Source organism: Tachysurus fulvidraco, chromosome 9 (assembly GCF_022655615.1).
Source record: "Tachysurus fulvidraco isolate hzauxx_2018 chromosome 9, HZAU_PFXX_2.0, whole genome shotgun sequence".
Taxonomy (NCBI): domain Eukaryota; kingdom Metazoa; phylum Chordata; class Actinopteri; order Siluriformes; family Bagridae; genus Tachysurus; species Tachysurus fulvidraco.
The window spans coordinates 14171931-14186475 of NC_062526.1; the positions used below are offsets into that span (position 1 = coordinate 14171931).

The 14545-nt window shown below is 37.0% G+C and overlaps 2 protein-coding genes across 2 annotated transcripts; one reads left to right on the plus strand and one right to left on the minus strand.

Moving 5' to 3' along the window:
* Positions 1-193: 193 nt before the first annotated feature.
* Positions 194-7999, plus strand: usp39 (ubiquitin specific peptidase 39). Its single transcript, XM_027145683.2, has 13 exons — positions 194-447; positions 1197-1278; positions 1396-1490; positions 2344-2480; positions 2647-2799; positions 3879-4104; positions 4223-4297; positions 4472-4539; positions 5384-5572; positions 7098-7240; positions 7394-7529; positions 7617-7703; positions 7787-7999. The coding sequence occupies exons 1-13, from the start codon at positions 396-398 to the stop codon at positions 7838-7840; spliced, it is 1497 nt and encodes a 498-aa protein (XP_027001484.1). The 5' UTR covers positions 194-395; the 3' UTR covers positions 7841-7999.
* An 807-nt stretch (positions 8000-8806) lies between these two features.
* On the minus strand, positions 8807-14545 carry sftpbb (surfactant protein Bb). Its single transcript, XM_047818182.1, has 10 exons — positions 14390-14545; positions 13453-13511; positions 12440-12514; positions 12046-12171; positions 11822-11947; positions 11111-11191; positions 10829-11012; positions 9427-9569; positions 9249-9329; positions 8807-8997 (listed from the first exon to the last, which is right to left on the minus strand). Exons 1-10 carry the CDS (start codon positions 14442-14444, stop codon positions 8974-8976), a joined length of 954 nt encoding a protein of 317 aa, XP_047674138.1. The 5' UTR covers positions 14445-14545; the 3' UTR covers positions 8807-8973.

Consider the following 14545-nt stretch of genomic DNA (forward strand, 5'->3'; position numbering starts at 1 on the left):
AAGTATAACTCTCAAAAAAAGCCATATGATAGTTGAAAGATTTACAATAAATCCCGGGTGAGTATATTATCGTCCATCTTTTTTTTGTCTTGCTGGTGTAGCCGGGAAATCCAAGTGCATTTGAACTGAACGCAATAGTAACGTTTATTCCACACCCGTATTTAAAATAATCCCGCCTCCGTGTGCTATGATTGGCCACAATATACGGTCATTTAGTTCTCCAATTGGAAAGTGAACCTGGTATAACTTGCTTTGCCAACCCTAGAACGGAACATTGAACGATACTAGCCAATGCATGGGCGGCAGGCGATTAGCGGAATATGGGTGGAGAAAGTCTGTCGGCTTTAGTTCTTTTCGAGTTTGTAGTGTTTATTTGTCCGTGAAAAACGAAAACAATGGCGGATATTAAACGGGAGCGAGATATCGACATTGAAGAAGAAGATGAAGGTATTATATGTGTGTTTATGTGTTTATAAAGGTCAATTTTAGGCTATTTTCTAGTCGAATAAATAGCTAGCATGCTACAAAACAAGCATGCTAGCTGTCTGAGGCTGTAGCTATGGCTAGTTTACATTATTCATATAAAAAAAATCGTGCTGCAATACTAATAATAAATATCAGCTTGAAACCTATGACTTCTTAATATTTTTATATAATATAATCAGTATAATAATCAGACGCATTTGAGTATTTATTCTATAATAATGAAGACTCTGAAGCTCATGAATGATTTCATATCTTGAGGGTCTTGAAGATGTGTTGAGTTCACCTGAGGAGATCCTGAAATCTCGTTACCTTTACACTTTACATTACCTTACGTTAACAAAGCTAATGCATTTCCTGTATCTTCAGAAACTGGTGTCTTTCAATGGAAGACAATATTTTATACCCACTGTCCTCGTCACCATCCTCTTCAGCATACTCCTCCTCAGTGTCCTCGTCCTCTCTGTATTTGTCCTTGCTGTACCTTTGTCAGCTTCATTGCAATCTGGAACCTATTTACCTCTCATACATCAGTGCTGAATTTCTGTGTAATATGTGGTTCTAACAGTAAACCTGATCATTATCTTGTCTGCCCTATAATGAGAAATCTGTATCAACAAACAAACAAGCACCTCACCTGTAAGCCGTTTAGTAAATACAACTGAGAGTAAATGATGAGACTGCTGTGCATTTGTTTGTGTTGTGATTATCAGAGGTGCGAGTAAAAGTGGCCCGTACTCATGACACCGAAGACAAGAGAAGCCGACACTGTCCCTACCTCGACACCATCAACAGGTTTGAGTCTGAAACCTTTAAAATGTATTTGCCCAGGATTAGCTGAAGACTCTTAATCACACATTTTTTATATCAATACTTTTCCCTCCTTCTCCCCCACTCTCTCTCTATTTATAGGAGTGTTTTGGACTTTGATTTTGAGAAACTGTGCTCAATCTCCCTCTCGCACATTAACGTCTATGCCTGTCTCATCTGTGGGAAATATTTCCAAGGTACCAATGTTTAAAGCATGATTTATGAAAACGCAGTGTGAAGGATTGTACAGTGCAGCCTTTGTGTCATTTTTACATTAAATCGCAGTAGAGAGAGTGCAGAAGTAATTACAGCATTAATGTATTCAATGTTAGAGATCTAAGCACTTATGTACGTCGCTCTGGATAAGGGCATCTGCCAAGTGCTGTAAATGTAAATGTAGAAGTAAATAAAAAAAAGAAAAGAACAGGCCTTTTTATATATATACAAACTGTGCTGCTTTTCAGTTTCAGCTTCATTTATAACACTCTTCCAGAACATTTTTAAAGGAAATACTCCATGAGGGAATAAAAAAACCTCTCCTCTGGAGGTAACCTTTACACTATACAGCTGTAGAAGAGCAGAGACTGACAGGACTAAGTGTGCTGAAAGGAGCATCTCAGTCTTTAATTTAAGTTTCTTCCCTCAGGCAATCCATCTGATGAACACTTAACATACATCTGATGAACACCTAACATACACAGAACAAACCCTATTCTTACATTCTTTACAAGTACTCATTTATATTATAATTTGCACATCTATATTAGAATTTGCACATCTATACTTCAATTTGCACATTTATATTTCAATTTGCACATTCTTTTTTTCCACTGTACATACAACTGTCTATTATATGTGTTCATTTCTTATCATTGTTTACACTCTGAAGCTCCTGTACTAGAAAAAATTCCTCGTATGTGAAAACATACTTGGCAATAAATACCTATCTGATTCTGATTCTAATGTGTTTAGGTCTGTATTTATGTAGGAGTTTATAGTGTGTAGAGAAGAAAGAAGAAGAAAAGGCTTGTGTGTGCTCCTGTGTTTCAGGCAGAGGTCTAAAGTCTCATGCCTACACCCACAGTGTTCAGTTCACTCATCACGTCTTCTTAAATCTTCACACCCTCAAGTTCTACTGTCTACCGGATAACTATGAGATCATTGACTCATCTCTTGAGGATATCACTGTGAGTAATAAGCACTGCTGTGAAGATCTGTATTTATACACAAGACTTGACTAACAGCCATATTTGCATGGAATAATTTAGATCTGATAGATATATTTCAACAATAATATAATTATATTGTATAGAATGAAACAACGATATAATTTTAACATTTTTTTCTGTGCAGTATGTGCTGAAGCCAACGTTCACCAAACAGCACATTGCTAATCTAGATAAGCATGGGAAGCTGTACAGGGCCTATGATGGCACGACGTACCTCCCTGGTATTGTGGGCCTCAATAATATAAAGGCCAATGACTATGCCAACGTGGTCCTGCAGGTATGAATGATAAACCCTCGTTCCTGTGTCTTTATCAGCTGTGAAACAAAGTTAAGATTACTGCTGATGAGGTTTTAGTGGCAGAGTTTCTGATGAGTTTCCTTCCAGAAGCTTCCAGAAAAATGGATTCTTTCACACATTGTCATGTTGTGATGCATGGTGTTTCGCAGCCTAAAAGTTGATGATTAAAAAAACTTGCAATCATATTTTGACTTTATCTGGCACGAGAACAGCCATGTTAATCAATTCCTTATGGGATCCCAGTGTTGGCAATACAGAGACAAAGTTAGATATGTTTTGGATTTTAGAATGGAAAACACTCCTGCAAGCAAAGTCATATCCAGACAAAACATTGGTTAAAGTTAGTCATTCCTCAGAAGTAGAAGGAGAAAAACCCCAAAGTGCAGACTGAACCAAAAATAATGGATCTGCTCCAATTACTTTAATTTACTTCAGATTCCCATGTAAACTGCCTCCCCATCCAAATAGGGCTTTAGTTAGAGATTATAACATGCAGGTGCTCTAGTGCTGCTGCACAAACAATTAAGATATGAGAATCTTTTTATTGTACAGTTTTAGCTTTTCAGCTCACATTGCCCTCAACTTGTTCGGTCAGTCCACATGCAACATCGACGTTTGTTTATTGGAGCGCAAGCTTCTTTTCAGCACTTTCTTACTATGAATAAGAAAATATATCAACCATTTACTACTGTATTGTAAACGATCAAGTAATTAACATATTAAAGTTAAAAAAAAGAGGCTGGCATAAAGTCCCAAACGGTTTAATACTGTTTAATTTTAATTTTTGTAGTCTGTATGTTTATTGCGTGCACTTTGCCTGGCACTCTGTATGCTGTTTTCTTTCCTTATGAATATCATTTCATTGCCTAAACCCTATTAACCTTTATTAAAAAAATGAAAGTAGTGAATTGAGTTTTGTGTACATTAACATTTATAGCACACAAACATTGGAGGTTTATTTAATGTCCTGAAGTTACCTGGTGATGGGATGTGTCCTGTAGTGTTTGTCTTATTTATGGAGTGAAGAAATCTTCCTTTACCTCTTCATCTTCCAAAAGGCTCTGTGCAACGTGCCACCTCTTCGTAATTACTTCTTAGAGGAAGAAAACTACCGCGAGATCCGGCGGCCTCCCGGTGACATCATGTTCCTGCTGGTGCAGCGCTTCGGCGAGCTCATGCGCAAGCTCTGGAACCCACGCAACTTTAAGGCCCACGTCTCGCCACACGAAATGCTGCAGGCTGTGGTGCTTTGCAGTAAGAAGACCTTCCAGATCACCAAGCAAGGTACGACTGACGTCTCATACTGATTTAGCTTTACGTTGGAGTTTTCTGTTCACATGGACATGCAGATTTGAGGAAGGAAGGAGAATCTAAGCTTGCGCTTTTGCTGTTTGTCCTGCAGGGGATGCTGTCGACTTTCTCTCATGGTTTCTAAACGCACTGCATGGAGCTCTAGGTGGAACCAAGAAGAAACCATGTGAGTTTCAGCATGGCTGTTTCTTCCAAGGATTGATCGTTGTAGTTTGTAATGTTTTTGTAGCTTCTATATAAATCTATTACAGTATGATTTTGTAGGTAACAGAGATGTACATGTTGATTTAAATGATGCAGCAGCTCAATATGACGTTTTTACTTTCTGATACTTTTTCAGCTATTGTCACAAAGGTCTTCCAGGGGTCCATGCGTATCTTCTCAAAGAAACTTCCTCACCCTGATCTGGTGGGTAACGAATGGTGCCTGAGCACTGCTTTCATGCGTTAAATGGCTTTGTAGGAGTCATGCTTTCACTCTAGTTCATCACTATTCTAAAGAATAAAAAACTGTTGCTCTTGCACTTTGTAGTACAACACGCAGTAGTACACTCAAGTACGAGGATGATATAAAAACAGTGTGGAATGTTGAACACTTCGTTACTCAAAACTTACAGCTTTAATCATGAGCGCAGACGACACTTCAGCGGTCAGAGGTCTTACAAGTGTCTTTTAAATTAGTGCACATTGTGTAATTTATGTTCCAACATTTTAAAAATTCAAGTGTTCTCTTAAAGAACTACTATAGCAGCCTTAATGGTCTCATTTCTAACAGGTCCGATTTTATTCAAGATTAAATGCTGGAACAATTCTATTCAAAGATGCATTAACATCTTTCCTGATGTTCAGTATGTAGATGCTTCAGTGTAAATGGATTTGTAATGCATTTACAGAACTTTTGTGATTTAAAACAGAAACAGTGTTATTGTAAATGTTCTAAAGAGGAAGCAGTATATAGTACTGTGCTAAATAAAATACAACATGGACATATGAAAATAAATAAATCATTTAATTTACCAAAAACTGCTTGTGCTCCATGTGGCATTTTAAGAGATTTTGGATGTCTTGATACAGACACTAAAATATTTAGTTGAGCATTTTGCTATTTAGTTCTAAATCCAAACACTATTGTAATATTCATGTTTCACTGCTGACTTTACTATAAAAGAGAGGTTCCGATTTATCCAGTCCTTATATACACTGCAGTGTTACAGTTTATTAACACTACTGCACTCTGTTTCTCCACATCACAGCCTCCAGAGGAGAAAGAAGCGCTGCTGCATAAAGAGGAATATCAGGAGGAGATGCTGGAGTCCACATTTCTCTACCTCACCCTTGATCTACCTACAGCACCACTCTATAAAGATGAGAAAGAGCAGCTGATCATCCCTCAGGTTCCTCTCTTCAACATTCTGGGCAAGTTCAACGGTAACACGGAGAAGGTAGAAGAAGCCTTTTTGTCCCATATACATTACAGCACAGTGAAAGTCTTTTCTTGCATATCTCAATTTTGGAGGCTGGGGTCAGAGTACAGGGTCAGCCATGACACAGAACCCATGGAGCAGAAAGGGTTAAGGGCCTCCAAACACTGGCAGCTTGCTCTCTCTCTCTCTATATATATATATATTTGTCTATATATATGTATGCGTATATGTGTGTGTGTGCGTATATATGTATATGTATGTGAATGTGTGCGTGTGTATATGTATGTGTGTGTGTATATATGTGTATGTGTGTGTGTGTGTGTATGTGTGTGTGTGTGTGTGTATATGTGTGTGTGTGTGTATGTGTGTGTGTATATGTGTGTGTGTGTGTGTGTATATGTGTGTGTGTGTGTATGTATGTATATATATGTGTGTGTATATATATGTGTGTGTATATATATGTGTGTGTATATGTGCATGTGTGTGTATATGTGTGTGTGTGTGTATATATATGTGTATGTGTGTGTGTGTATATATGTATATGTGTGTATATATGTGTGTGTGTGTGTATATGTATATGTGTGTATATATGTGTGTGTGTGTATATGTATATGACGATCAGTCTTTCTTTCTTCATTCAGAAATGATTAAAAAGAAAGGAAGTTTACTTCATTAATTCTGCATTTGACTTCATGAGGCAAATGTACAGTCCCTCTCAGAACGTATTGGAATGGCAATGCTGATACTTTTGTTTTTCATACACACTGAATCATTTCTGTTTGAGATCGAAAGATGAATGAGACGTTAGATGGATAGATAGATGGGTGGATAGATGGATAAGACCGATAGATCAGCTGCATCTTCATGTTACACATCTTGAACATAACACCTGTGGTGAGTTACAGCAATAAAGATGAGCGAGAATGTTCTAGCAGCAGTCATGCAAGCCCAAGCCCTCACTCTACCACCACCATGTTTCACAAATGTGTTTGTAAGTTATGAATCATGAGCAGTTCCTTTGTTCCTCCACACTTTTTTTCCTGTTTTGATAAAGTTAATTCCTGAACTTTTGTGGCTCATCAATGTATATCTATGTGCAAATCCTGTTGTTGGATGGTTTGCGTCTTGTGGTCGTCTTTGTGATCCCTTCACACCTGCCCCATGGAGGTGGTTGGTGATGTTACTGTTGTTTTGGGGTTTATCTTCACAGCACTCTGTGTTTATCAGCCGTTATTGTTTTCTTCTTGGCCACCCGGTCCCATGTCTGGTTGTCGATACACCAGTGGTTTCTCTTTTATATGGGACATTCCAAATTGTTGTATTTAAACATTTTTGCGAAGAGAGTATGCTTGATATCCTCAGCATCCTCCAAAAGCATTGGAATGGTTTTATTCCATAGCTGTTATAATCTTATAAGAGAAACATTTTTATGATCATAGTCCATAATTTTTATGATGTTTCCATCAGAACAGTTCTGTTTTAATCAGCTGCGAGACTGCACGCCGTGGCAGAAATACTTATTATTTCTCACTTATCATCACAGGAGTACAAAACCTACAAAGAAAACTTCCTCAAAAGGTTCCAGTTAACCCGACTCCCTCCGTACCTCATCTTCTACATCAAGCGATTCACCAAGAATAACTTTTTTGTTGAGAAGAATCCCACCATCGTCAATTTCCCCATCACGTGAGCCCACCTTTTCTGTAGTTTTTTTTATTTGTTGTTTGATTCAGTTTTAATCACTTTATTTGAGATCATTGTGAATTTGGAAGCGGAAATGTTTTTGCCTTTCAGCTATTTGATTTCTTCCTCCTGTCTTTTTATGTATATGTTTGTTAGTAATGTTGACCTGCGTGAGTATCTAACAGAAGAGGCCCAGGCTACAGAGAAAAACACAACCTACGACTTGGTAGCCAACGTAGTGCATGATGGGAAGCCTACAGAAGGATCCTACAGAATCCATGTCCTGCATCATGTGAGTGCTTTTAAGCCATCTGGCTCATGTTAATCTGCATAGTCTTTAATACGCTGAGGCTGAAATCTGACCTCTGAACACTTGCAGGGCACCGGGAAGTGGTACGAACTCCAAGACCTGCAGGTAACCGATATCCTGCCTCAGATGATCACGCTGTCTGAAGCATACATCCAGGTCTGTATCGGCAAACGTGTATATCGGAAAGATCTCTAGCTGATGTGCTGACAACTCGATAGTTAAATGTTGATGCATTGCAGATCTGGAAGAGACAAATGGTGGATGATGATGGAGACAGCCATACAGGAGCGTGATTATGATGGACCCTCAAAGACATCAAGACAGACCAGAAGTGCAGCACATTTTCTCTTCGCTCTTCAGTAACAGAAATATGAATTCTTTCCTCCATTCATTTGTATGTGTGAATGTTGTCCATGTTTCTAAGATTTTGTTTATTAAACAATTTAATAATACATATGACGTGTATTGCTCTGTTTCCATTCTAGTTAAGAAGGTAAAATAAGGAGAAAATCATATGTACAGCATAAATCTGTGTATTCTGGTTAATTCATCACTGGAACACATAAATACAGGTCCTAATAAGTTTTTACAACGACAGTTTAAACAAAGGCAGAAAAAGTCTCCTCCAGTCTGCTGAAGTGGTTTAACATTTAACAGGGTTTTTGTTCCTTAAAATAAACTTTAAACAAACGTTATGAAACTACTCCCTTCCTCTTCTCTGTTGATCTGGTCAAAAGTGTGATTATATTGTGTGTTCAGGTCTTGCTGGCAAGTTCATGTATTTATTAGTCTTAAGTCGCAATTTCGACATCAGGTACATTCAAATTACAGTAGTCAGATGAGATGGAGGTATGACTTCTGGTAACTAACTACAAAAAATACAGCAATAACGTGATAAAGTTTACACCAGCTTTGTCAATTCATTAAAAACCTAAAAAAGTGGCATAGTGGATTGTGTAATGTGCTTTTATTTCTATAACTTGCTGCATAAACCAAGCACATAATAACTGAAATTAGCTTCTGAAGTCGAGTAAACGTTCAATTAGAACAGGTTTGCCGTCAGCAACAGTAGCCTTCATTGTGTCCATGGATTCCACCACGTTTTCTTACTGACTCAGAAACTCAAAATTTAAGCAATCAATTACTAATAAAACAAGTCAGTAAAGCTACGTCTAACATAAACTGTAGGATTTCTCAGCACAATATCACCAGGATCGATTAATTTAATTAAAGAACTGAAAAAAGAAACTGAACCTCTGTTACAGAAAAAGACTTTTAATAATCAGGCATTTGGCTACATGGTTGTTCTGATTGCTGTGTGTGGAAAAAAGTTTTTCATTGAGTTTCAATTTTGTAAAATACGAGAGCAGGAGTAAAAAAACAACAACAACAAAACAGACGGCTCTTTGCTTGAATGTCCATCATTTTATTCCTCTCCTGCACAGAACATCTAAAAAAAGAAGAGAAGAAAATCTGAGTAAGAAAACAACAGTTCTGTTTTATATTAATTATATATGCTCTATGTTTGAACATTTAACTTTGATCTTTATCATTTCCAAAAAGGCTCAAAGGTTCTTAAAACATTTAATCAGTTGTGTATCAGAACGGTTTCAGAGTTGAACCCCTGAGAATCAGTTTCTTATTGAACACATTGTGATAAATCAGTTTGGCTGAGATGACTGGATCACAGGGATAAATCACCTGGCAGGCGCTTACAGCCTCCTCCTGTTTGCTCACAATGTTCACTAGTTTCGTGACGTGACTCTGAATGAACGGCTCACACTAAGAGAACACGGAAAGAGAGACAGAAACTTGATGAGAAATATTCCCTTAATCGACAAGAATGAATATGCAATATTAGGTATATTCATTATGTTACCCCTGGAAGAGCGTTGGGGTGACGGTGGCATGTCTTCCAGAGCAAAGAAGCTGTCTGGATCTCGGTGGCATTCTGGTCGAGGTGAATCTGAGTCAGTATCATGAGGGTTTTACAGGTTTTGCAGTGTGAGGGCAAAGCTGGCTCTAGGGGGGAAAACAAAACAAAGATTTTATGTTACATGCACAATCAAACAGAGTACGAGAATAAAAAATAAAATAAAGTAAGGAATAAACCTTACAACCTAGACACAATCTAAAAAAAATCAAGCTAGAATTGAGATTTTACAGGAATAACAGGTAAATAAAGTCCAGTGAAGTTCTTACTCTTATATAAAGATGCGAAGAACATAAAAAGATCAACTATTGTAATAATACAGGTCCAACCTTTTATTTAACGGAAAACTAACGGGAAAGGATCCACATTTCGATATTAGGAATTGATTCTTTTCTGAAGTGGTTTACACCCTTTATTCCGAAGCAATTTACCAGATATATATGTATATTAGATACATTATACATTATATCTATATATGGAACATCACATCATACTGTATAAATGTAGAGTCAACTACACTCGGGCTTCTTCTGGCCTTTTTTCCTTTTTTTGATTGGATTGGACAAGACGTGGCCTAATTTTTCCACCTGACGCCTCCAGTCCACACACACTTCCTGACACTGCAGTAAGATATGATTCACTCTCTCTTTAATCAGATTGTTCTCACTGCTCATTTTGCTTCAGGTTGTCGATAATGTAATCTTATAGAATTTCTTCAGATTTTCCTCTCCAACTTTTACTGTGCCAAAATGAACTTGAGCACCAATGACTGCTCATCAAATAAAGGATGTATTGTGCAAAAAAATACACACAAGGATTCTTCATATTGAAATTCCAGGACTTCTTTGAGAGATAAAGGGGAAAAAATGATTTGTTATAAATAAGGACGATGCATGTCGCCTTCACTGTAATGTCAGAGTAAAACGGGTAAGTTACAGGAGTCGTCTCTGGATAAATGAGCTAACGAAGAGTGGGATGAGGAGGAAGAGGGGCTTCAGTGCCATGTCATACTTTGACTTAAAAGGAGTTTATTCGTGCTCTGCTGAAAATAAATACTTAACCATTTCTTGAACCTGAGCGAGATTATATCTTCATAAGAAACTCTTTTTTTTTTTTTTATCTTACTGAGTCTCTATAGCAACCAGACAGGATAGAGAACTGATCACATTGAAAGATGTGAAAGACGAGATGTTGATATTGTCACTATGTTCTGTATGGAGTGCTATTTCTTTTTACACTAGAGGCCTTGAATAAACTGTAAAAACTGTGAACTTCAAGTACATTTCCTTTTTGTTACCCATAAAACACCTAGACAGCACAATACTCCTTCAGCATTTTGGATAATTACCCAGTGCAGGTGTATCCTGGACTAGGCATAAGTGCAGGAACATGCATATGGTATGTGGAGTGGCAGAAGTGAGCAGAAAGTCGATGATCTGCTTGCCATACTTTTCCAGAATATCGTTGCACTGATCTTTGTAGTGTTCGGGCAAGTGGTCGCAGATTTTCTCCAGAAGCTTCACCACAGTCTCCTGAAAGAGTTTTTTTTTTTTTTTTTTGCTTGTTTAAATGTTTAAATTGAATTATTTGAGCAGCCTACATGAGTACTAATGAAATTGTTTTGTCTTACTTCAGTTCTCTCTTTTGGCAGCATGTCCTCCAGTTTTTTGATGAGGAAAAGGCAGAAGGTACACTGTGGGCTGACTTGGGACTGTAAGGGCAGAAAGTTACAGGGAGAGATGTTCAAAGAGGCACAACTATTAAATAAAAGGGGGTTCATCTACAGTAAATACTTGATCCTGAATCTGCAGCCCAGCCAGGCAGGTGTTTTTACTCAGGTCTGAATCTGAGTGTGTTTGTTTCAGTCATCATTTCATCATTACCATCAGCTAAAACACACATGCAGGTTACTTTACTTCCTAAAAAAGTGTAAACCTGAGTATTATGAGCCATGTTCACATTGATGGGAATTGCAGCACAGTAATGCAACTGAACTCACTCCACCTCCTACAAGAAATCTCAGGTTTGATACTAACCCTTGTGTCAGTGACAGTTTTTTACCTTCTGCAACTTTTCAAAAACTGTGAGCTGTTTCGTAAAAACACACAAGTGGGCAAGTGGGGTCAGTCTATTGTACAGCACCACACACACACACACACACACACACACACACACACACACACACACACACACACACACACACACACACACACACACAAACCCTCAGAGGCAATTTAGCATATTCAAAACTTGCAAGTTTTTAGGAGGTGGCAGGAAACCACACAGACATAATGTAGTACATGTTATAACAGATATAACACACACTGTTACAGCTGCACACCTTCTGAGAAGTTCCTCTTGAAAGCTGCACTTCCTGCAGCCCGACATTGAGCAACTCTGGAGCTCTGTGTTCTGGCTGGACAGCACACAGTCCAAGCACAGTGCATATCTCTCCTTCCTTATGTGCCTACAGAAAAAAATAACATGCTTTGTTTAATATTAAACATCGAGTTTTAGAGCTGTCTTCAATATATTCAGTGTGTGGGGGTTGTGTTGTGGACTTACAGTGAACGCAACAAATCTTTGTACGACTAGCGGAAGATACTTTTGCACGAAATCCAAACAGTCGCTAATAACCCTGCCTTGAGGGAGACGACGACAGATATCGAGGAAGGTCTCTTGTATCATGTCCTGTTAGTGAAAGGGCAAATTTAATACTATGGTTGTAATAATTATTAATTATCGAAACAATAATAATCATTTAAATATAGGTTCATTTAAACTTCCTTAAAACCTAGAAGAAACAGCCATGGTATTTTCACTTCTGCAAACATGACATGGGTTATGAAGAGGGTTAATCATGCACAGTGATCAAAATTTCTCTCCCAAATACTTTAATAATTTCTCTCACAAATACACACACATACACACTCACGAATCATACATGAGTCACACTCACCTGTGTCTTTGGATGTGAAAGCATATCAGAGAACAGCTCCATGATAGTGGTACAGTCAGAACACATGTTTTCGGTCTACAATGAGAGCTGAATATCAGTTTGGTCACAAATTTTCAATGACTTTATTCCAAAAATCTATCAAATAAATAAACTCTGTGTATATTGTGTTTTCTCCCCGAAGTATTCCAGTTTGTTGGATCAAGGAATCAAGGAGGTAACAAACTCGAGCTGTCATGGTAATCTATGAGCATAGTGTAGTAGGTGTTTCAATCACTGAGACATTATTGTGTACCCTTGTGGTATTGCATGTCACCAACAACCACTTGTGTACTGCTTCATAGTGCAGTGATCATTATTATATCATGGTAAAGTTTCACAACCCTTTTTTCAGGTCCAGAAATAATGTAGAAGTGTGACAGTGGTGTAGCACAAACAAGGTTTCAGGTCTCCATTACACTAATTTATTTCCCTGAGAAAGTCAACACTAATATTTGTTTTATTTTTACAGAAGAAAATACCTTATTTATACAAAAAAAGTGAAATTTCATTCTTTTAGTTATGTTTAGTTAAAGAGTTTCATAACTGAATAAAGAAACTGAGAACACTTTGTTTCAAAGCAGATTTACAGGTAAATAAAATTCAGATTAAAAAAATAATTTTTCAGTTTTTTCAAATCTTTTATATTTATTACTTAATGACCAAGCCAGAGGTTAGGGTTAGGGCTAACCCTAACCCTAACTCCCTGAGACGATACGAGGAAGGTCGATTATCTGGGTGACACCTGATAGTCTGATTATAAATCATTTCCCTTCTATATAGTCATGACAAAATGTCTTCTTTCCTTTCACAACATAAACAAAATCCCAAATTTTACACAATAATCTGGGTGTTTGTACCATCTTTTTTCAACAAACAGCAGTTTATCTATCTGTCTGTCTGTCTGTCTATAACTTAAAGTCATATTTCTGGTCCAGGTTACTACCAAGAGAGTTCAAATGACAAAAATCACTGACCATTGAAAGGCTAGAGGTTTTCAGGGGTGGAGAGTAAGGCCCAATGATCCTTCCATGTCCTGTAACAAGACAAATTCAAAAGTTCTTTCAGTGGTTCTTCAAGCATCCTTCACTAACTGTTTGGATGTCATTTAATAAAAAAAAGGATAAGAAAGTTTATGTTAAACTCATTAAATAAAAACATGAAATTGTATGAACTTAATGTGGACATTGATATTTAAATGGTCAGTAAAACCATAATCACTTTCAGGCCACAATAGACAATATCCATTCACATTGTTTTGCATCTGATTCTGTGCAATTGCTTAATTATTTGCAGATTGTTGCTTATCTATTATTTAACAACTAATGTTTAATAGAACTTTACTCAAATATTTTAATCATGAAATATTATTTTATGTATGGTGAAGATTATATATATATATATATATATATATATATATATATATATATATATATATATATATATATATATATATATATATATAGAGAGAGAGAGAGAGAGAGAGAGAGAGAGAGAGAGATTTGCAATCCACAACAATTCATATAAAACGTCAGTACAAATCACCATTTTTAAGACTGTATACAAAACTATATAATTAAATATAAATATTGCAGTTTATTGTTTATTGCAGACACCTCAGCACTGGGAGGAGTCCAGTAAGGAATCAAATAACGAAAAAAAGGCAAAAAAATTTTTTTTATTTGATTATAATGATGATGATGATGGTGATGATGATGATGATAATGATAATGATAATAATAATAATAATAATAATAATAATAATAATAATAATAATAATAATTGTTGTTGTTGTTGTTATTGTTATTATTATTATTATTATTATTATTATTATTATTATTATTATTATTATTATTATTCATTCAGGCGTTACCGGTCATCATAACAACAAAGCACGTGCAGAAATGATCTTACCGCTTGCCAGGACGAAGGCGAGGATGAAGAGGCAGCCAGCAAGAGATGTAGGCATGATGACGCTCTCAGGATGAGGATGAGTGCGGCTCTGAGCGTTAATGTGAGCACTGCGCGCTGGGAAATAAGAGCGGCGCCTCTCAGTGACACACACAACAG